At 46.2% G+C, this 24,559-nt stretch overlaps 1 protein-coding gene across 1 annotated transcript in view; it reads right to left on the bottom strand.

Annotated features, from left to right (window-relative positions):
- The window catches only part of MRPL3 (mitochondrial ribosomal protein L3), a 186,069-nt gene extending 183,240 nt beyond the window's left edge, over positions 1-2,829 (bottom strand). Inside the window, exons 1-2 of the mRNA XM_029589336.1 lie at positions 2,676-2,829; positions 2,221-2,399 (exon numbers count right to left, since the gene is read on the bottom strand). Coding sequence (XP_029445196.1) covers positions 2,221-2,399; positions 2,676-2,773 — 277 coding nt within the window. The 5' untranslated portion in view covers positions 2,774-2,829. The remainder of the gene's footprint in view (positions 1-2,220; positions 2,400-2,675) is intronic.
- Between the last annotated feature and the right edge of the window lie 21,730 nt (positions 2,830-24,559).

Genomic DNA, 24,559 nt, shown 5'->3' with positions numbered 1-24,559 from the left:
CAGCCTGCGCGCGCCGAGCCGCACAGCCTGCCTCCGTTCCCTCCGAGGCCGCTCCCTCCAAGGCCGCGTCCCCCCACCTTCCCCTATCTAAACCACCCCCCAGCCCTAACTAAATCCCCCCCACCTTTGTTGTGCAAGTTACGCCTGCTCGAAGCAGGCGAAATTTGCGCACGCCGCCTTGCCATCCCCGGCACAGGCCGCAGTGCCGGAGGACTCGGGACCGCCCTCCCAGCCCGCCCCCAAACCCGCCTCGTACCTCCCCCTGACCCCGGACATGCCCCCAGACTTCCGACACGCCCCCCAGACATGCCCCCTCTCGCCTCTTTTACGAAGCCCTGAGACTTATGCGCGTCCCTGGGCTTTGCGCGCGTCGGCGGCCTATGCAAAATAGGCGCGCCAGTGCCCTGCGCACGTAAATCTGGCAGGATTTACGTGCGCAGGGCTCTTAAAATCTACCCCTTTATTTACATTCAAGTACTGTAGGTATAAAGCATGGAACTTTAAATAAAAAATGAGGGCACAGAACATTCAAACTACGTCATCACTTATGCATTGCTCCTTATTATAACTTAGATTTTACTTAATGACGTTCATCAAAGCAGGATCACACCAAATTATTCAATTAAGTGGGCAATTTTCAAGTTATCTGCATTGGGACAAAATCCACAAGTACTTTTACCCACAAACTTTGCATCAGTTTTTAAAGTGAAAGTACACATATATTTTTGCTTTGAAATTTGCCAAGGGAACAAACTTCTGGTGGACAATTGCATCTGCTTTTTGTGAGGGTATTTTTTTTTTCCAGCAGAAAATAAAATCGACGTAATCTATGTTATGTACTTTTCCTCCCCCAACCTAAATATGCCCTCAGGAATGTCTCCTTTAAATGTGACAAAAATATGCATGACATTGAATACTGGAGGTTGGCAGCAGCAGCACAGGAAGAGAGAGTCATTTCTAAGCCTAGTTATTTTTGATGCAACTCAAACATTTGCTTTCTGCTTCAACGGAAGGGGAAAAGTAGAATTGGATTTAGACAGCAACCAACAAGGGCCCTGACTTTTATGGTGTGGGAAACTGAAGCATGGGAGTAACCTGAACAGCAGTTACTACCCTTAACAGAAGACATGGATTACTACCCTTAACAAATAAGCCTTGATGCTTTTGATGCAACTTCAACATCGTTCTCTGTTTCAAAAGGAAGGAGGTGAGGGATGGAGGGAAAGAGAAATTTGGATTCAGGGATAACCAACACTAGTCATTACTTTTTTTTTTTTCAGTCTGAAGTACTGATGCGCAGACATTAAGGCAAAAACAAAACACAGGACTGCTTCTACAGCCAAGTCCATATACATAGTATGTCAAGCAGCACTGACTGATACATGGGGTAACCTGCACAGCAGATACTCCCATGGGAAGTTTCCTGGGCAGACTGGATGGACCATGGGTCCTTTTCAACCATCATTTCTATGTTTCTGTACAGAGGTTAGATAATATTAGATAATTGTGTGTTTTACCTATATAGATATATATGCACATATACACACAAATGTAGCATTACATGCTTCCAACAGAGAAAATAACTTAAAATGTATTTTGTTTACTTTGAAAGCTGCAATGCTCAAGATCACTGATCTATCAGAGTTATTCTAACCCTGTGTTGGGCATTTTGTTAGCTGCTGAGGAAAATCAGGTTAGAGAGCAGCACAGCATGGTGGGTAGAGAGTAGCACAGCCTGGTGGGAACTGGCCTGTAAAGTTCAGAAAAAATAACTATTCAGTATTTTTCTCCTGTCCTGCATCATGGATATGTGCTACATTTTAAAGAGAAGAATGGTAGTCTAGACCAGGGATCCACTGCATTAACTTGGAAGGAACCAGATAATGCAATGTCTAGATTTTCAGAAGCTTCTGCCAAATGCAATTGTTTTTTTCCTCTTGGTTACAACATTGGATAATATATTCTATAATTTCAACTACATGGCCCCATATCATTTCCATTTAAATAGTTACCAGGATTCAGTTGAAGGAACAAACAGGATGATATATCACTAATTAGCTCCTTCTGCTTTATTTCAATTCCTCTAATTGAGGAAAGAGAAAACAAGAATAGCTCACATCCCATTAAAATTTTGGAGAAAATATATACAAAGCACAGACAAAAAGACTTGCAGGAATGTAAACATAATTACTGCCTTAAAATCTTATTTTTGTAACTTACCTGGTTCCCAGGGATGGCGAGGCCAAGGCTCATCTTTCAGCGGACACAATTTACTTGCTGTCTGAGCTTTGTATTCTTCTGCCGTCAAGCGTTTCAGAAACTGTTTGTTTTCTTCAGATAGATGCTCATCCCACCAAGTGGTGTTGTGTATATTTCTGACAATGCAGAGGCAGGACCTCCTATTAAGTGGAAAAAAAAAAGAACATACAATTTACTCATATTATAAAAGAATAATACAAGCTGAAAATACACATCCAGGAAAACAGAGTTTCCGCTCAGTGAACGAAACCGTTGGTAGCACATTCTGTCTCTAAAGAGTGCTATGCCAGCACATCAATAGAGGGAAAATAGGTGACAAGAGCTACATATTTCAAAAAGCTGAGAGACAGACCTGGAGTCTCGCTAAAGACTGCCTTGCCCCATCCGCAGGGCACAGCACAGCATCGCTCACCCACCTGTCCACTGCAGAAACTGCTGCAGAGCTTCTTCCTAGGAACCGCAGCCCCAGCACCGCCACCGAAAACAATCTGCAATTTCCCATCACCGTCGCCATCCTTCCCTCCCTAAAAAAAAAAACCCGCAAAAAGTCCCCGAGCCACTTCCGGTCTTACACAGAATCTCACCCACACTTCACTTCCTGTCCATCACAGATTCTCATCCTCACTTCACTTCCTGTCCATCACAGATTCTCCTCCTCCCCGCCCAACCACCCGCGGTTCCGCCACTCTGTCAGCCGTAGCCTTGGTAACCAAGGAACGCCGTTACTAGTCGGAGAGGCGGGGACAGAGAACTAAAAAGTGACGTAGGAGGTTGAGCGTTTACCGTTTACGCGTGCTTTCTGCAGATCCTTCGTTGTAAAGTGTCACGTGCTGCGGAAAATCCTGAAAGTAATTTCTGGCCGTACGAGCTTATTTGCTTAGGATCTGAGGCTGGCAGACGCGGTTGACAGTGTTGGAGCGTGGAACTAGATGTGCGGCAGAGTCCATTGGTTTAAAGTGCAAAGTTTCTGGTCTGTGCTTTATGCAGGGGGATCAGAGGGACTTTTTAGTTTCCCCACTACGTTTGACTTCCTCTCACCTTCTCGCCCTGAGACTGTGAGTTCGGTGGCGGTGACGGGAAGGTTCACGCAGGAAGGGCTCAACAAACTTTATTTTGTGTACACAAACTTTAACAATTAGTGACGCGACAGGCAGAGTCCAGTAATCATGGTCTCACGTCTCTCTGTCCCCCGATACACAAGGAATTTCATTTCCTATATGCTGCCTTCCTGCAGCCATGGGGAACTTGGTTTGGTTTGTAACCGTCTCTAATCTCAGAAAGGAGGCCCAGACAACTGATCCGTAAAGATAGACTTTTAGATGCAGCTAAGACAAAGGCTTAGTACAACTGCATACCCCTCCCCTTCAGGAGCAGACTCTTATGCACTTTACAGTTCTTATCTTTTACACATGCGTTCTAAGCACTGCTGAGCAAGCATATTCCGGCTGAAGGGGCTACTGACCCCCTCCCTAGACACCCTGGAACTTTCGTGAAACTTCTCCCGTGTTCTGCAGGAGAGGCTGCTGGGACTTGCAGTTCTGGAAAGGAATTCGCGAGTCTGCAGTAATACAGCCCGTCACATAATACATCCATTGTTCTAATCTAGGTTACAGCAGTGAAAGCTTATCAGAGAATAAGCACAGCGAAGCCAAAAAAATGAAAATGTGCAATGTGCTGACAGAGAGTTTCTCAATGTCCTAATTACAGCTGTATTGCAGACTGTAAGTAAACCCGTCATGAAGCAGGGAATTCTGGTACATGAAGTCCTGTTTGGCAGGAGTTTCAGGTTGGCCTTTGTCAAGTTGAAGCCTTCAGACCCCTTCAGGTTCACGGCTAGGGTTGCCAACTAGACTAGGATTGGACCCTTGAGGACAAGGGAGGGGGGAAGGGGGAGAAGAGAGATAGTGTCCCTAATTTGCATCCATTTTAGATCCTGCCAGTGAACTGTATCTGTGTATGTGAAAACCCCACACACAAGAGACAGAGGTTTGAGCATGCTGTCATTTAAGTGTACTGTGGGGGGGGGGGGGGGGGGGGGGGGGGGGGGAGGGAGGACAATGCAAAGGACTGACCAGGCAGGATAGATGGATATGCCTATGTTTTTTGCTATGGCTTGTTTCTGTGGTCCTGCCTGGAGCTTGGCCTTTTGTCTGAGAAGTGACTCAGAATGGCAATGCACCGAGTTGGAGAAAAAGAAGAGAATATTGATGCAATAATGTCACTGACCCTTTCCAAGCCTAATTTACTGCCCAGTATTGCTTATACATTTTAAAAGGCATGAATGGTAGTACAGAAGACAAAGAGGATTGCTTTATCCACTTCAAAACTACCATGCAGAGGCCTTGGGGAAAACTCTCCCAATATACATCCCATCTACTGTGTGGAAGGGAGTAATCATAGCACATAGTCAAGGGGGCCTTACATTCAGGTGTGTCTGTGATGAAAATTGGGTTAACAGAAAAGAGGAGGATCCTCCACCTCCCTTTGCTATTGTAATAAGGAGAATCAGGGAAGAGGAAGACCGAGAGATTATAAGGAGCTCTCTAAATCACCTCAACAGAAAGGGACCCCCATCTCAAATTGGAAGGGAGAATAGAACGAGATGTTAAGACCATCCAGGATCATCCAAAAACCCCTGCTATGGTTCAGAATCCACAGGAACAAAAGAGTGGGGGAGGGCACCATGAACCCACCTCGACCCCAGAGAAGGAGTACCAAGCTAGAAACCATGAGTTGGAGTCAAGGTTGAAGGCCCTTCAGACCAAATTTGACTCTACAATGAGGGCTGCTCCCCTCCAGAAGAACGGGAGGCGGGAAGAATTGCCCAGACAATACAGAAACAAGGCACTTGCAACAGATAAAACACTAAGCATTCTGGTGTGTGTCAGATGTGGGAAGCCAGGGCACTATAAGAGAGAATGTAGTTCCCCCTAGTCACATGGGGAGGTGTGGGGACCTTCCAAAATCAGAGGAGTCATGGAGAATTCAGAGAGCTAGAGTACCCAGTAGCCCTATATGTAGATAGTGCTCATTCACCCCAGAACTCATCCAATTGGGCAGGAGATGCTATGCCAGAGGGGTTAGTGGGGCTCAAATCAACTGTCCCAATCTGAATTGAAGGGGTGACCACCCTGGCTTTATTGGATAGTGGGTTCCAAGTTTCCCTTGTATACTGGAGCTTCTATAATGCTAGGTTGTCACATATCCCACCCCAACCATTGCAGGGACTAGAGATGAGGGGCGGGAATAACCATAGTTGTCCATATGAAAGCTATATAGTGGTGACAGTGGAGTTTCCCCAACACCTTACTGGGGGAGCCCAGCAGCTAGAAGCTTTGATACTAGTGTGTTCAGATTCCCACTTTGTACTATTAGGTACCAATTCGCACATGTTCGGCCAAGTGGCACAGGCATGCCAGGAGGCCATAGACGGCCGAGACTGGCATCCCACCCCAGATGTAGTGATTTTACAAGCGTACTTTGTAGGGGGACAGCACAGAAGTGAGGTGCTGTATTTAGTAGGGATGTGAATCGTTTTTTGACGATTTAAAATATCGTCCGATATATTTTAAATCGTCAAAAATCGTTAGAGCCGCGATACAATAACAATTCCCCCGATTTATCGTCAAAAAATCGTAAATCGGGGGAAGGGGGAGGGCGAAAAAACCGGCACACTAAAAAAACCCTAAAACCCACCCCGACCCTTTAAAATAAATCCCCCACCCTCCCGAACCCCCCCAAAATGCCTTAAATTACCTGGGGTAATTTAATGAGTCTAACCACTCTATTCAGTTACCCCAGGGGTCAGAGTGGCCTCAGTGAGTCGAGTGGAGGCTATGCAGAGAGTAGAACCTAAAGGGAGGTGTACCCAGACTATTGACTCAAATGTTTTCCAGTTTGGGGACTCCCCAATTCTCCCATCTTGGAAGGCTAGACTATAAAAATTAGCACCATGTGCTAGCGTGTTCTCGTGGTCTGAGTGGGATGTAGGGTGTGCAAAGGGTGTAGAGCACTGCATATGTCTTACCGATGACACCACATTCCGGGAAAGATCAAGGAGAATAGCCCCAGGTGACTTAGCTGATGTGAGAAGATATCTGGAGGAGCTCAGGCAGGCAGGGATTATCGCTGAATCACATAGTCCTTTTGCCTACCCCATTGTAGTTATTAGGAAAAAGGATGGGATAGTATGACTATTAGAGATGTGAATCGTGTGCCCGATCGTCTTAACGATCGGGTTCGGCTGGAGGGAGAAAAAAATCTGATCGCTGGAGATGTGAATCGGAACCGATTCCGATTCACATCGTTAATTTTTTTTTAGTGAGGCCCGACTCTTTAAAATTGACCCCTTATCTTCCCCCAACCCCCCACCCCCCGAACTCCCCCAAAACTTTTTACGAGTACCTGGTGGTCCAGTGGGTGGTCCAGTGGGGGCGCGGGGACCGATCTCCCGCTCTTGGGCCATCGGCGCCATTTTACTTTCAGAAATTAACGCCTGGCAAAGGCAGGAGTTAATTTCGGCCAGCACCGGGAAAGTGTACAGAAAAGCAGAAAAAACTGCTTTTCTGTACACCCTCCAACTTAATATCATAGCGAGGGCCCAATTTAATATGTCGGAGGCCCCCAAAAATTAAAAAAAAATTAAAAAAATATAAAAATAAAAAATCTGCCCACTCAATTTTGCAGGCGTCCATTTTCTGAACCTGTGGCTGTCAGCGGGTTCGAGAACCGACACCGGTAAAATTGAGCGTCGGCTGTCAAACCCGCTGACAGCCGCCGCTTCTGTCAAAAAGGAGGAATGCCTCCTTTTACCGCGGGCCATAATTTCCATATGGGCTGATACTAAATCGCACGCCCAGGACACTGGCCTGTGCACGCGTCGGGAGAGCGGGCGCTTGCCGGCTCTCCCGCGACTTTTACTGTATCGTCCAGACAGTTAAGTCAGCACACTTACATTAGACCTGTTCGTTTGAGCTTTTCAGATTCCTCTGGTCTTCCTGGCATCCCCTTAGGGGCTGATGTAATAAGACCCACACTAAAAGTGGAGACAAATTTTAGTGTGGGTTTTACTTAACATACGCATTAAAAACGGGTCCCACGGAATGCAATAAACTATTGGGATGCGAATTAAGTCAGAATTAAAAAAGCTCATTAAATTTAAAAAACACACTAAAATGTGAGTTAACCTGAAAAATCTGCACTAATGCAGAAAACTACTTTAAAAAATGCTTTAGAACAGGAGCAAGGAGGTAAGTACTTGAAATTGGAAGGAATGTGAACAAAATGATCTTGCATGCAAGACTGGCACCGAGCATCTTGACTTGGGCACAATCTTGCATGGAAGGCCTTTTGGGCAAGGCATGCCAAGTTAAATCAAAGGGTAAGCTACTAGAATTGATCACCGGCTTCGTGATAAGGTGCAAGAGCTCAAGCCTTGTAAAGGACCTGTTCAGAAGGAAGTTCGTGCAAAGCCTGCACTCAGGAGAGACGAGTCTGTTCAGTGCTGCCAGATGATATCTCATGTAATGGCTAATAGGGATGTGCAGGGAAAAAAAATTTGTTTTCATTTTTTGGTTCATATTCGAGGAATTTCAGATCATGGATTTGCAAAATTGCCTATTCAAATTTACTGTCAGTCTTTGAGAGGTTATCTAGACAGCAGTGGGATGTAAAGGTATGAATAGAAGACCAAATTGCAGCTTTGCATCAATTGTCTTGATTTATTTGATTTGTGTGAAAAAAAAAACAAATCAAGCAATTTAAAAAAAAAAAAAAAAAAAAAAAAGCCAAAAATTGAAAAATAGGCCTCCCTCCCACCCTGCCCCGAAAAAATGCCAGGGCCAAGATCCCCCCAGCTCCCACTTACTAGGTCCGGTGGGGATCCGGTGGTGGCGACTAGGCCGAAGCCTTAGACTTGGGTAGGCCAAAGCAGCAGTAGGTCACCGTGGCCTCTGCATACTCAAGCCGAAGCTTCAGCCTAAGCCGGAGCCTGAACCCAGGCCTGATGCTGCAGCTTGGCCTGGAGACCGGGTTCTAACATTGGGTCCTCAGCTAGGCTAGGGTCTGGGCCCAGGCACGGCGATACAACCCAACCTGGAGGCTGGGTTCTGAGGCCGAAACCAGGCCCGGTGCCATGGCCTCGGCCCAGACCCAGGCCCGGTGCCATGGCCTCGGCCCAGACCCAGGCCCGGTGCCATGGCCTCGGCCCAGACCCAGGCCCGGTGCCATGGCCTTGGCCTGGACCTAGGCCCGATGCCATGGCCTTGGCCTGGACCTAGGCCCGATGCCGTGGCTTCAGTCTGGACCCAGAGCTGATGCCATGACCCTACCCGGAAGCCGGGTCCGGATGCCCGGGGCCTGGGCCTGGACCCAGGCCTGACCCAGAGGCCAGGTCCTGACACCAGGGCTCAGCCAGGAGGCCGGGTCCCGACACCTGTGCCTCAGCTCAATGTCAGACCCAGGCTTTGGTGCCCAGGGCTGGGAGCATTACCTTGATGTCCAGGCCTGAGAGCATTGCCATACATAAAAATGATGCCATCCGCAAGGGTGAATACGCCGGAGTTAATTAACTCTGGCACGACCCCAGCAGATGCCATCATTTAGAAATGAAGAGTCGAAGACAGAAGATGACAGACCATGGAGCTCCAGGCCTGGACCCCAAGGCCTGGGCCTGAACTTGAGCTAAGGCCCAGGCGTCAGGACCCAGCTTCCTGGCCGAGGCCCTGGGGTCAGGCCTAGGCCCTGGCATCGGGACCTGGCCCCCGCGTCGGGTCGAGGTGTCAGGCCTGAGCTTGGGCCTAGGCCAAGGCCCCAACAACAGGACCATGCCTTTGACGGATACCTGATAGATCAGATACGTTCTGGGGTTTATTTTAATTTTCAGGGGTCTCGGCCAAGGCCCTGGCATCGGGCTGTGCCTCCAGCGAGACCCCGACCTCACGCTCAGGCCTAGGTAATGGTCTTTGCTCTGGGCCTCGGCCTATGCTCTAGGTGAGGCCCCAGCTTTGGGCCTAGACCTAGGCCTGATGCATTTGTTTAAAATGAAAAGAACGAATAAGGTTCATTTCATTCAGGTGGGGGTCCCCTATTCAGTTCTTTGGCCCACCCCCAAATGAAACAAATTAGCCTTATTTGTCGCTTTTTGCATTTTCATTTTAAGTGAATGCACATTCCAAATGGCTAATTCATCCTGCTATCTATGAAAAATACTGTTTATGGTAAGAAAACTTGCTGTCCAATAGGTACATTTTATTTTTATAGAACACAATAAAAATTACATTTCCAGGCACTCTCTCATTTGTCTGGCTCAGCCTAACAGTGGAATCATCTCATTGAATCTTTAGAGCAGGGCATCTCAAACTGATCTTTGTTTCCCCCCCCCCCCGGTCAACTGGGTTTTCAGGATATCCCAAATGAATATGCATGAGAAATATTTGCATAAATAGGAGACAGTGTATGCAAATACATCTCTTGCATATTCATTGGAGGTATTCTCAGTACACTTGCAAAATACATGTAATTAGATAGAAGAATAAACATGCATATATTGAACACATGGCAATGGAATTTTAAAAGATTTAACCTGCTATCTTCTGTAGTTAGCTGGTTAAATCTAACTTGCTAACATGAGTGGCCATATTTGTTTTGTTAAATGTGCAAGCCACATAAATTTATCCAGGCAAAAAAAATGAGTGGGGCCAGAGGCATTCCCAGGGTACGTTTTTAGCCAGTTAGTGTTTATTTTTAGTGCCCAGCTGGCTAAATTTAGCCAGGCAACTTCAATTGTACAAACAACAGTTCTAAATTTAGCCAATTTTTGTCTGGCTAGATTTAGGGGGATTTTCTGCTGCAAAAGTAGCCGGTTAGGTTCTGAAAATCTGACTAAAGATAATTGGGTAAAATTACTGTATAATTTCTCTGGACTCACAGCTAGGGCAACAAGAACATTTCAAATCCACAAGAGGTTTTCAAATTTAGTTTATTTGGCTTCTTGAAAAATCAAATGTTCCTGTGAGATGCAATATAACTGCCCTCTATCTGTAATAACTTGCATCTCATCTCACACAGGAAGAGAGCCTTCTTTTATAATTAAAACATACAGTATTGCCGAAACTTCCAGAAAGGTGTAACCGCCCACAAACACATGATACTGTTGTCATGACAATCTATGCTGTATAGGAAATGCTTGTGAGGACCTCCCTCAACTAAGAATTCTTCTAACCCTGTTCCTCCTCCCACTGTAAACAAGTTCCTTTATCAATGACTTTGCTGGCTTTGTTCTTCTGTTCTTCTCTTGATATTCTTTGTTGTATAAACAGGTAACAAGTCTGGTGTTTGAATAGAAGCTCAGCATGAACTCCATTTCTTGGCACCAGGATTTAATTAAAACAGTCACCTCACAAGATCTTCTATTTCAAATTGGTTTCTGTTCTTTGAAAGAGGCATCTGCAAGACAAAAGCTTGCATCCTGATTTCCTGCAAAATAAGTTTCCATGTATTGTGGTGCAGATATTGTCATTGATGCCTTCCTGGCCTGTAATTATAGGCTTTGCAGAGCTTACAAGTTTCCCAAATCTTCTGCATCCTTCGAATCTGTGATAGTCAGAAAGTCTCTCAAAGTTCATTCACCTCTGACAGGCCAGTACAGCAGAGGAGTCTGGGTATTCTTGGTTATCTTAATCAGACATATTCTTCATTACCCACGTATCTTTCCCGCTCAGCGGGTGTTTGAAAATTAACCCAGTGGTAAGTCAGCGCGCGCGTGCGTGTGTGTGCGTGTGTATGCAGGTGTGTGTGCGCATGTGTATGCGTGTGTGTATGCATGTGTGTGTGTGTGTGTGCGTGTGTATGTGTGTGTGTGTGCGTGTGTGTGTGCATGTGTGTGTGTGCGTGCGTGTGTGTGTGTGTATGCGTGTGTGTGCGCGCGTGTGTATGCGTGTGTGTGTGCGTGTATGCATGTGTGTGTGTGCGCGCGTGTGTATGCGTGTGTGTGCGCATGTGTGCGTGTGTATGTACATGAAGTTTTCCATATATTTACTTTGGGGGGAGGGGGGGAATCAAGGAAAGCTGTAAATTGGCGAAATAGATGGATGCTCTTTACCCATCTGTCTTTCCTTGGATTTCCAAAGAGAGACGCTTCCTGGGTAATTTCCCTTTGAAAAGATCCTAAAAGTACACAGATACAGAAGTGACTGTGTGCTTTGCACCTGCTGTTTCTGTAGTCGGGGCTCAGTGGAGAAAAATTTCTACTTGCATACATTTTACCCCTGACCCTAACCTGCCGCCAGGAGAGCCTGCTTGCGAAGGAGCTAAACATGGCTGTACTGTGAAAGTATGTAGCAGGTCTGCCCATGGCAGTTTTCTCATCCATGGACTTAGCATGTAACTCTATGATCGGACATCTAGGTCCCTTTGAATGTTGTCCTCTTTATCATTATTTGATGCATAAACTAAAGAAAGCATTTGAAAGAAGTTGATGTATGGACTCAGCCTTGAAAATCATTGCTCCATATATATATTTTGAGACTAGCTAGATCTTGAAAGTAAAACCAAATGAAATAGAAAAGTAGATAGGCTAAAATTCTGTTATTTTTCTAAGTGATTGCTTGTTCCAGTTGAAAGCTCTTGCAAAAGTAGTGTAAGGAATTGCATTCTTTGAAAGCCTGCTTTTATCCACGTTAAAATGAGCTGGTTGTACTGGCCTCAGATGTATAATCTTTGAAAATATTTTCTATTAAAAAGCTCCTTTAATGAAATATGAATACTAGATTCCATTTTTACTATTCTTCTCTTCTCAGGAAATTGTATTTTGGGTATTATCACCTTAGTAAAATATTTTCATAGGAAGCAGCCTTCATCTAAGCATTACACACTGTATATTAAAAGCTAATTCAGTGGGATTTTTAGTCTTCTCCTCATGCTCCTGACCAATTCTTTTCATGTTATGTTTTCCTTTACCCCTGATTCTGTTTCTGTTCCTCAAATGAGCAATGGTCTGTATAAAGTAAAATGTACAGTATTGTTCTTTTTTCAATTTCTGCTTATGCATTCATGTCACACTCAACCTTTGTTAATATTAAGTTCAGTGATGTCCATTTTCTTGCCTTGAAAGCAGGGTGAACCAAATTTTGATTGCATAGCTTGTGCAGATAGCTATTTAATGACAGATAAAAATCACAAACAATGTTTGGCCTGATGAAGGGAACATAACTCTCCAAAGTAAAGGCCCAATTCATTAAGGCTTGTCTCCTATTTTGTGTCTATGGGAAAAACCTTTAGTGAATCAGGTACTTAGTTACAAATGCAATAAGTTAGTTGTCAGAGAAAAAGAACCTGGGCCTATTTTGAACTGATGGCCTGCTTGGGTGAGAAGCAGGAGTTGAGAGGCAGAAGTTTTGTCTCCAAGTCACTTGGTGGCTATATAGAAAGGAAATAGAACAAGCAGAAAGGGCTTGCCTGCTTTCCTAAACCCAGACCTGTAATTCAACTCCTGAGGATCTGGCTTGGTCTTCTGGGACTTAAAAGGGGTTACTTGGAAAACTATAAGGTTCTCAGCAATTTGAGGGCTCAGGGTCAAGTTGTGAGTATAACGGCATAGTCAGCCAGAAGTGAGTCAATATTGGCCAGTACACTGGCAAGGCGAGTGTGACCGTTCCCAATTGGCACAGTGGGAGGATGTCTTCTACTTGTGATGACCACCTTTCCCTTGGGTTGAATCTTCAAGTACTGGTGGCTGGCAAAGCTTAGATAGGAGGCCCAGAAACAGGTCTAGGTAAGAGCACAGTTGGAGGCACAAATGGAAACTGGAAACTGGGAGACAAGAAGAGGAGGATATGATGATCGATGAAGCAAGTGAAATGCTTGTGTGATTCGTAGGGAGAAGAATTCTGGAAGTAGAACTCCAATGAAAGGGTCAGAGAATCAGATACAAGCTCTCTGGAAGCCTACTGACTGGAAGCCTGAAAAAATATATATCTACAGATATATAGATATAGTTAAATATCTATGTATATATGTATATGTAACAGGCCTCCCAAATGGGCCTTCTGTCATTGGAGTGTCACCAGGAAGGTGTCTGGACTTGTTCTGGGAAGTGTAAATGGTTGTTAAAGTTTGAATGTTTTGGTAAAGATTAATGAGGCATGCAATTATTTTGAACAAACACTAGATAGCAATGTCTATGATCAAGAAGACAAGGTGTATGCTAATCCCTTGGAAGATTATGGAGGAAGTTTCTGGATTATTGGGTTGTAATATGTTTGTTTCCTTTAAAAGGGTGGGAAGAAAAGATCCTGTTAGCAGATGGGTTATAAGACTATAAATTTGGAATCAATTATTGGCAAGGGAAGGGAGTCTCCACCATGGCTTGGGGTGGACGCAGTGGCCAGCCTGGCTGGTGAACTCAGGGACTCCTTCCTTTCAGAAGAGGGCCCTGCAGGGTCTTTCCTCCTCAAGGGGAAAAGCTCGAGGCACAAGAGGTGCTTCCTCTCATAGGTAATCACCCTGGGATCCCGGCCTGAGTCTGAAAAGAGAAGTGGGAGAAGAGATAGGGCCCTACAGATGGTGGAGGATCCTAGGAAGGAGAGACCCTTAAAGAAAAAGAATGTGGAGGATTCTGGGGATATAGTGCATGGGTCCAAAAGCGAGTGGGTTCCTGGTTGCTATGATGTGAGTATCTAATTTGGATTGGATGTGATGTTGATATGTTGAGCAGTGTGGAATGCATACCACCAGTGGTGGGAGGAAATATCTTTTGGGATTTGAGAAGCATAACAGAAAGGCAAGCCACATATTTCTAAAGGGGTATGGAGAAGGAGTAATTTAGGGAATTGTGTAACTTGTCAATCGCTGGTTAATTGATTTCTGGAACTTGGTATCCTGCCTGTAAAGCCTGTGAGCTCTGATAATATTGGTAGTCTTTTACTACCTTTTATCTATCTTGTAAATAGTTGCTTGCTGGTAACCCCAGAAAATAAAAAGTTAATTGTTTTGACATATACTTTGGTGTGTAATTTAATTGGGTTATGATGGTCTACCAGTAGCAACCATAGGGATAGAATGAGGGAAGATCCACAGCAGGGAGACCCCAGGGGTTAGTTTCTGTCTTTCAGTTCAGGAAAGGATATGTTCTCTTTCAGTCTCTTGATGGGTCCACTACACCATCTGTTTGACCATTTTCTTATTGAACCCTCTCTGAGAGATTGGCCCTTATCCATAACGAGTGCCAGATCCTCTCATATGTTATGTACCCTGCCTGAGGGTTTACATATGTCCACACAGAAATAAGATGGCCATCAGCAGGAAGTGTGGACCATACAGCTAGGAGGACCCACAGAGGCCCCTGCAGGTGGACAAGCACTGCCTACCGGGACCTCACAGTGAGAACCCAGAGGAGTCCTGTGAGTCTTGTATTTCTGTGAAAAAGTGAATTCTTGTGTTAACTGTGTAACCTGATCTGGACTGGACTGGACTGTGAGTTATTTATTTTATTTATTTATTACGATTTTTATATACCGATGTTCATTTCAAAAAGAGATATCACATCGGTTTACAATAAGGTACAATAGGTAATTCACAGTTGGCCTTGTGAATCTGCTTAAGCTGATATTGAACCTGAATTCCCTCATTAACGTTAAAGAGAGGGGACCTTTAATCTGCTACCGAACCCTACAAATGTAAGCTAGGATGTATTTGCTTTCTGTTAAAGTGTATATTAAAATAAAGCCCAGTTGTGGAAATCCTGGAGTGGAATGTCTTACTTGAAGTTAGCCCCAATAAACTGATATTAGCTCAATAAAAACTTTTCATCTACTACTTATATGTTGACCTTTATTTCTATATAACCAAGTGGATTAACACAGCAACCACACCCACTACCTGTAACATTGATAAATTGCTTGACTTTCAGCCTCCTAGGGGCCGATGCAATACAGTGCGCTCAGCCGAGCACATTGTATAACCCGCACTCCAACACGGGTTAAATAGGCGCTAATCCACCCCCTAATGCAATAGAGGGATTAGCACCTATTTAACCCACATGGGACACGGAGTGAATGAGTTAGCGCTCATCATATGCAAATGCATGCGAATGAGCCTATTACTCATTCACTCCGCATGCAAAAAAATAAACGTGCGTCTCAGATGCACATTTATCGCTCAGCTATTGACGCCTGCCTGGAGCAGGCATTAATAGCTGAGCGCAGGTAAAAGAAGTACAGAAAGCAGAAAAAATTGCTTTTCTATACTTCTTTTTTTAAGTAAAAAATAAATAAATAACTTGGCAGACCGCCGCATTATGAAGACCGACGCCGGTAAACTCGACGTCTGTCACATTAGCAAGGAGGCGCTAAGGTCACGTAAGCGACCCTAGCACCTCCTTGCTAGTGCGACCCCCTAATTTGGATATTGCATGGTGCCCCCCTTGTGGGCGCCATGCACGTGTTAGGAAAGCGGGCGCTGACTTTTCAGCGCCCGCTTTCCGCAATTTATAATGCATCGGCCCCCTAGTTTGTAAGGTCCCCCTTAAAGCTCTATGGAATTACAGCAAGTCAACCACTAAGTAACAAAGGCAATTGTTCAGGGACCAGACTCTTCTGAATCTACCTTAATTTAACATAAAAAATATGGATTATTGGGATTCATTTTCAGCTGCTGTGCGGCTTGGCTAATTAGTTGGATAACTTTATTTGGCTAACTAGCAGGGTATATTCAGCGGCACAATTGCATCGCTAAATATACCCCTGGTGTTGCATCCGTCGCTGCTCGACGCCCTCACTCCGCCCTCCTTACCACTGTGGTGACTCCCTCCGGGCCTGATGGACTATTTGCTGCCACGGTGTCTTCTTGCCATCTTCCTCCGGCGTCCCCGGAGCAGCACGATGCTGTGGATCCGCCATGTTCCTGATGATGTAGGGCGCCCGCGCGCTCTGATTGATGTACCAGCAAAGGCACGAACCTCGGGGGCGTCCCCCTGAACTGACGTCATCCGCTTCCACTATAAAAGGTCTCAGAAATTGCTAACGGATCGAGTTAGCAGAGGGTTTCGCTACCTATGCTACTCTGCCTCCTCGGACTTACCAGGGGTACCCGCTCCTCGGGGGCCTCGTTCACTTTTCTCTATTTCAGATTGCCGATGGGAACCGGTACTCGCTCCTCGAGGGCCCATGTTCCTGAACACTCTGAAGATTATCTACCGCCTGGAAGCTATCACAGATACAGACAATTGTGAGTTACCATCGCTCTCTCAGAGCTTTCCCTGGAACCAGGTACTCGCTCCTCGAAGGCCTAACCCTTTCCAGCTACTGAGCTTTCTAAAGACCTTATGTGAGATCTGTCATCCAGTTCTGGCCATGAACACAGCATATCCTATCTACTCACTATCTATAGTTTCTCTACAGCTCAGTTACCCTGGGATTGTGGTTCCAGTACCTGAGGGACTTCAACCCTGCCGGGCGAGGCAGCTCACTACTGCCACCTCTGGTGGTTCTACTACCTGTCTAATAATACCTGTCTGTCTCCATACTCAAGCCTAGCCGTGGTCCCTCTCAAGATATCCTCCTGGGGGTGCTGTCATCTGCCATCGGCCCAAGGATTCACCTATCTACATTCCTCTACAGTTGAGTGTCCTCTCCTAGCACTCCGCTGGTAACAGATGGCTACTCCTTTCCCACCAGGAGTCTTCAGCAACAGATTCATACAGCTTGCTAACTCCACTTCCTTCTGGAGCTAGTACACAACAGAGCTTTCCTATCAAGATTGCTAACTCCTCCACTTCATAGGAGTTTAACCATAATAGAGTGCTAGCTCCTCCCTCTATAGGAGCTCGCTCAACAAGAATACTAACGCCTCCTCTCTCAGGAGTCAAAGATTGCTAACTCCCTAGCAGATCCTTAACAGATTGCTACTCCTATCTGATGTCTCCTCCCATCCGGCATCAGATCCATAACAGATTGCTAACTCCTCCCTCCAGAGGAGCTCGCTCATAACACCTGGCTATCTTAAAAGACAGATCTGTGGCCCAAACAGAGTTGGCTGGATAAGTTATCCAGCTAACTCGACTTCCCCCTGGAACAGCTCTTCCCCGCTCACTTATCTGGCTAAGTTTTTTTTTTTTTTTTTAATATCAGGCTCATTGTTTTTATTCCTAACTAGCTATACCTGGCCACGCGTTGCCGTGGCTCAGTCTGGTTTAATTTCACAATGCGCATTAGCTCTGCTCCGGCCATCCCAACTCCCTCCCCCCCCTTCCCTGGCGGTGGACGGACTGGCTCAGCGACTCTTTTACCCTTTCCTCCTCCTGTGTGTAACTGTCCGGCAGTCCCTACTCCCTCCCCCCTTCCCCAGCGGTGGAGGAACGGGCTGAGCCATTTCTCGGAGCGGCAACTCGTCTGCCTTTTTCTCCTCCCCTCTGTGACACCCAGCACGTAGCGCAGAGCTCAATGGTCCGCACATGTGCAGTAGAGCTGCTCTCTACTGCGCATTTGTGGTCCGTCGGTCAGAGCCCATTTATATTGTAGATAGCGTGTGTTGCTTTTATGTCCAACAGATGGCGCTGTTTTCCCCAAAAAGCATGTTTTTACCTGTCACAGGTGTGACATCTATATAATATAGGTATATAAAAACACGCGCGTATTCGAATGCAATGTTGTGTCAAAATTTCAAAGCAATCGGTGAAGAACTTTCAGAGATTTAAGATTTTGAACAAACGAACATTTACATTTTTATTTATATAGATAGCAGTTTAATACTTGTCATATCGTTCTCATAGTGCCAGAATGCATTATTTTGAGTTAGAAGACCAGTATTTACAGTGCTCTTTCTGGGAAGTTGACAGTCTTGTCATTCACATCTATCTATGATGATTCTAAATAACAAGGATGAAAGACTAAATATTCTTCTCAGACTGTATTTTGGCCTAGAGCAGAGGTTCCCAAACCTGCCCTGGGGGACCCACAGCCGGTCGGGTTTTCTGAATATCCGCAATAAATATGCATGAGAATGATTTGCATGCATTGCTTCCATTACATGCAAATTTATCTCATGCATATCCATTGTGGCTATCCTGAAAACCCGACTGGCTGGGAGGCCCCCATAACAGGTTTGGAAACTAATGGCCTAGAGAAAGAAAAATGAGAAATTTCAGGAATGGCTTATACCTTTCTAAAGTAAACTATATTGAGCCAATTTTATCCAAATGATTTGGCAGAGGTTTAAGACTCTACCATGCTGTATTTTTAAGAGTAATAAATGTTAGTGATAAACTTTATATCTGCTACAGGCCTTCCCTGAAATTCACATAAAATCGTTTGAGCAAAATGAATTAAGGCCATTAAAAGGTCCGCTGTACTTAGTGAATAATCTAAGAACTGCGCTCTTGATGGAAAAGCTATTACGTGGGAAGAGAAGCAGAGGAAATAATCATCATTCAGTAAGGTTGCCTCTCCTTCAATATCATTGAGATATTCTCTTCATCTACTGAATTTCTCCTTATTTAGTATTTACAGTAGTTTTGATAGGGTAATTTTTCAATATGGTGCAAGGTATGTGTGCATGCATGCTCCTCAAAGTATGCACAAACCATTCAATTTTCAAAAACAAGGAACCCGAGTACACTGCTTAAAAATATTAGCTTGCTGTGTGGCTAAAAGTATCCACTTACACAGTGTTAAGCACTGGTGTAAAGTATGTGCATTAGCAGCTACCTTCAATATGCATACATTTAAAAAAAATGAAATGTACATATGGTGCTTTCACCTGTGCCTCTGGAATGAAACTTTTCTATGCTGTAACATTTCAGCCAGCCGCAGGAAGGCCCTGCGATCAGCTGCATCCACCCCAAGCACCCCTAGGCATGCGTGCGCATAGTCTTCCTTCATTTATTGGCCCCGTGGCGGGAAAGTCATGCCTGCACTCCCCTGATAACATCAGCTCGGCTGGATATTTACCACTTGCAATCTAGCTGCAATCCAGCTGCAATCTAGCCCAATGCCTCAGCAACAGGTCCTTCTGCCTTGCAGTGCATGTTGCTACATTCCAGCACAGCCTTGCCTCATCAAATCCTTTGCCTTTCTCCTGTCTTCTCCTCATACTGACTTCTGGAATGACTCTTGCCTGGACCTTGACTACTGCTGCTTGCTGCTTGCCATTGACCCTTGCCTGGAACTCAACTACTCTTGCTTGCTGCTTGCCACTGACCCTTGCCTGGACCCGGACCTTGTTGCTTGCTGCCTGCCCCGACATAGCCTGGCCCTGGACCCTCTGTCTTTCCTTTCCCTGTGGGACTCTCACCTGAGCTCCACCAGCCCCTGGAACCCAAGGTGAAACTCTAGACCCAGCCTCATCCCAGGGTATGGTGGGGGTTCGCTCCCTAGGCTGCATTAACCACGCCTCAGGTTTAAGGGTCCACCTTCCATACATGTTCCTCTGTGTACTGTCTTGCCTCATTTTCGGGACGATACAGTACAGTGCGCTCCGACGGAGCGCACTGTTAGCCGGCATTTGGACGCGCGTTTTGGACGCGCTAGCTTTACCCCTTATTCAGTAAGGGGTAATAGCGCGTCCAAAACGCATGTCCAACCCCCCCGAACCTAATAGCGCCCGCAACATGCAAATGCATGTTGATGGCCCTATTAGGTATTCCCGCGTAGCCAAGGTATTCCCGTGTAGCCAAGCCACACATTTTACTTTCAGAAATTAGCGCCTACCCAAAGGTAGGCGTTAATTTCTGCCGATGCCAGGGAAGTGTACAGAAAAGCAGTAAAAACTAGGGATGTGAATCGTTTTAGGACGATTAAAATTATCGTCCGATAATTTTAATATCGTCTTAAACCGTTATGGAACACAATACAATAGAGATTCTAACGATTTATCGTTATAAATCGTTAGAATCGTGAGCCGGCACACTAAAACCCCCTAAAACACACCCCCGACCCTTTAAATTAAATCCCCCACCCTCCCGAACCCCCCCCCCCCAATGACTTAAATAACCTGCGGGTCCAGCGGCGGTCCGGAACGGCAGCGGTCCGGAACGGGCTCCTGCTACTGAATCTTGTTGTCTTCAGCCGGCGCCATTTTCCAAAATGGCGCCGAAAATGGCGGCGGCCATAGACGAACACAATTGGACGGCAGGAGGTCCTTCCGGACCCCCGCTGGACTTTGGCAAGTCTTGTGGGGGTCAGGAGGCCCCCCCCCAAGCTGGCCAAAAGTTCCTGGAGGTCCAGCGGGGGTCAGGGAGCGATTTCCCCGCCGCGAATCGTTTTCGTACGGAAAATGGCGCCGGCAGGAGATCGACTGCAGGAGGTCGTTCAGCGAGGCGCCGGAACCCTCGCTGAACGACCTCCTGCAGTCGATCTCCTGCCGGCGCCATTTTCCGTACGAAAACGATTCGCGGCGGGAAATCGCTCCCTGACCCCCGCTGGACCTCCAGGAACTTTTGGCCAGCTTGGGGGGGCCTCCTGACCCCCACAAGACTTGCCAAAGTCCAGCGGGGGTCCGGAAGGACCTCCTGCCGTCCAATCGTGTTCGTCTATGGCCGCCGCCATTTTTCGGCGCCATTTTGGAAAATGGCGCCGGCTGAAGACAACAAGATTCAGTAGCAGGAGCCTGTTCCGGACCGCTGCCGTTCCGGACCGCCGCTGGACCCGCAGGTTATTTAAGTCATTTGGGGGGGGGGGTTCGGGAGGGTGGGGGATTTAATTTAAAGGGTCGGGGGTGGGTTTTTAGGGGGTTTTAATGTGCCGGTTTGCGATTTTACGTTTTTTCGATTTTTTCACGATTTTTTCACGATTTTTCACGATATTTTACCCCCCCAAACGGCAACAATACGATTCCCTCCCCCTCCCAGCCGAAATCGATCGTTAAGACGATCGAGGACACGATTCACATCCCTAGTAAAAACTGCTTTTCTGTGCACCCTCCGACTTAATACATGGCGATATTAAGTCAGAGAACCCGAAAGTTAAAAAAAGTAAAAAAAAAAAATTTTACAATGGGCTCGCAGGTCGAAAACCAGATGTTCAATTTTGCCAGCATGGCTGTCAACGGGCTCAAGAACCGACACCGGCAAAATTGAGCGTCGGCTGTCAAACCCTCAGACAGCCGCCGCTCCTGTCAAAAAGGAGGCGCTAGGGACACGCTCTGTTCTTTTCATTTCCAGATAGGCCCGGGCAGTGGGCAACCAACTGCCCCCCCACCCCCCACAGGGATCTATCCCATTGCTGCCTATTATTCTTCTGCACTCTTCCTAGCATTCTATTTGCTTTCTTGACTGCTGCTGAACACTGAACAGAAGGTTTCAATATATTATCAACGATGATGCCTAGTCCTTTTCCTAAATGGTGGCTCCTAATATGGATCCTTGCATTGCATAGCTATAATTTGGGTTACTCTTCCTAAAGTGCATCATTATGCACTTGTTCATATTCAATTTCATTTGCCATTTGCATTCCCAGTCTCCCAGTTTTGCAAAGTCCTCTTGCAATTTCTCACAAATCTCTTGCGATTTAACAACTTTGAATAATTTTGAGTCTTCGGCAAATTTGTTCATTTCATTCATTGTCCTTTTTAATATATTTGTAAATGACCTGGAAATAGGAGCAACGAGTAATGTGATCAAATTTGTATTGTGTATGAGAGACACTGCATGTGTATGTCAGAGAGACAGAGACCCTGCATATGTATGTGAGTGAGAGTCTGCTTGTGTATGGTAGAGAGAAGGAGCCTGTGTGTGTAATGGAAAGTTTAGGCATGTTTATGTGATAGTGAGAGCCTGCATGTGTGTATGAGAGAACATGCCATGTATATGTGAGAGAGAGAGAGAGAGAGAGAGCCTGTATGTTTATAAAAGGGAGAGAGTGAGTAAGCCTGCATATGTATGAGAGAGCCTGTATGTGTATTGGAGAGAATCTGCATGTGTATGAGAGAGTTTGCATGTTTATGTGAGTGAGAGAGCCTGCATGTGTGTGTGTGAATGGCTGTTTGTGTATGAGAGAGCCTGCATATGTGTGAGAGACTGCATGTGCATGAGAGAGCCTGATGTGTGTGAGAGCCTGTGTATTTATGACTGAGAGAGCCTGTGTGTGAGAGCCTGTAAAAGATAAAGAGCAAGATCCTGTGACAGCATATATGTGAGTGAGAGAGAGAGAGCTTGTGTGGGTAACAGCATATATATGTGCGAGTGGGAGAGAGAGAGGATAAAGTTTGTGCGGCTCTCCTTCAGCCAATTCATAACAATCTCTGAGTGACTGTAAATCAAAAGATTCCAGGTATAGAGAGCTGGATATTTTTTAATCCTATCATTTTAAATTTGTAGGTTTTATTTCTTGTGTTTGTTATTGGATGTTCATCAGCTGTTTTGACATATTGCTTGATGCTTTGTGAGGAATGATGTTGTTTCCGTTTTTCCACTCTTGCACTGCATAAGGCTGGATGTTCTGTTCATTATCTGCTTTGAAATATGTCTTCCTTTTATGAGTATGGTTTTATTATTATGATTGATGTTTTATATTCCTTGATTTTATTTGATGTTTAATGAGGAATAGTGATGTTTTCTGTTTTTCCATTGTTGTAGTACATACGGAGTCTGGCTTTTTATGGTTTTTGTTTGCATGTGTTACGATCAGTGGCTCAAGCTGCCTCAACCCCGAAACCAGCTGGGCACTCCCGTGGTACATCTCCTTCCTCCTGCACGGGGCCTTCTTACACACATGTAGTGCGCTTGGAATCTTAAAGGGAACACAGCGAGAAAATCCCCGCAGTGCCCTTTGATGACATAAGGCTCCTCTGAATGTTGACCCGATGCCTCAGCAACAGGTCCTCCTACCCTTTGGTAGTGCATATGCTAATAACTGTTTGCTTCATTCATCAGCCTGCCCTATCTCGTATTGCCCAGCCTTGTCTCGTTCTCCAGTCTTGCCTCTCCTGTCTGCTTCATCCAGCCCAGCCTTGCCTCATCATCTCCTGCCTCGTCATATCCATTCTTGCCTTGCCCTCCCAGCCTGCCCTACTCTGTCAGTACCTCCTGCTTCATTCCTGCCTTCTCTACGGACTGACTTCTGGATCTGTCCCTAGACCCTGCCTTCTCTACTGATTAACTTCTGGATCTGGCCCTAGGCTGGATATAGATTACTCTTGGTTGCTGCCTGCCACTGATCCCTAGCCTGGACACTGATAACTCTTGCTTGTCGCCTGCCTTTGACCCATGCCTGGCCCTGAACCTTCCTTGATACCATTCTCTGAGAGACTCTTGCCTGAGTCCTGCTGGCCCTTAGAACCCACGGGCTCGACCTGCAGGGGAAGGGGCTGGTTTAGGTGAAGCCTTAGATCAGACTCCCTTCAGAAAATCTCCACCAGCTGTTAGTGTGGGCCTATGGGGTTTGCCCCATAGGCTGCATCAACCACACCCAGGGCCGGTGGAAGCACTAGGTGAACTAGGCGATCGCCTAGGGCGCCGAGCATTAGGGGGCGCCAAGCTACCGATTGCCGCCGGTGGACCTCATCCCACTGGCGGCTGAGCGGTGAACTACTGCTGTGCTGTGTGCCGGATACACACATCAAGAAGATGAGCAGAGCCACTCCACCACGGCCTGAAGAAAAAGGTCGTATCTAAACGTGCAGGTGCTCCTCCTCCTTCCTGCCTGCACGGCCCCGGAAGAAAAATGTTGCCGGACCCGCACGGGCAGGAAGGAGGAGGAGCATCAGCCACGTGCAGAAGAGGAGCAGCATGGCCCGAGAAGACCAGGGCCGCTGCAGAGCCCATCCTGTGGCGACCCGTAAAGAAGAGGCCCAGAGGTGAGAGAGAGGCTGAGGGCCTGTAGAGTGTGTATGTGTGCGTGTATGAGATGAGTTGAAGATTGTGTGTGAGAGTGAGTTGAGAGACTGTGTGTGGGAGACTGAATGTTTGCAGAGACAGCATGTGAGAGCCTCTGTGTGTGTGAGAGAGACAGCATGTGACAGTGAGAGCCTGTGCTTGAGCAAGACAGCATGTGGGAGTGAAAGAGAGCCTGTGTGTGTGAGTGTCAGACAGCATGTGCCAGTGAGAGACTGTGTGTATGAATGATTGTATGAGAGAGAGAGAGAGCATGTGACAGTGAGAGCCTGTGCTTGAGCAAGACAGCATGTGGGAGTGAGAGAGAGCCTGTGTTTGTGAGACTCAGACAGCATGTGCCAGTGAGAGACTGTGTGTATGAATGATTCTATGAGAGAGAGCATGTGAGAGTGAGAGCCTGTGTGTGTGTGAGTGTGAGAGAGAGAGAGAGCGAGAGAGAAAGCATGTGAGAATGAGAACCTGGCTGTGTGTTTGAGG

This window comes from Rhinatrema bivittatum, chromosome 2, assembly GCF_901001135.1.
Source record: "Rhinatrema bivittatum chromosome 2, aRhiBiv1.1, whole genome shotgun sequence".
In the NCBI taxonomy this organism is placed as follows: Eukaryota; Metazoa; Chordata; class Amphibia; order Gymnophiona; family Rhinatrematidae; genus Rhinatrema; species Rhinatrema bivittatum.
The sequence above is the reverse complement of the archived record's forward strand: the minus strand, read 5'-3'. Positions and strand labels throughout refer to the sequence as shown.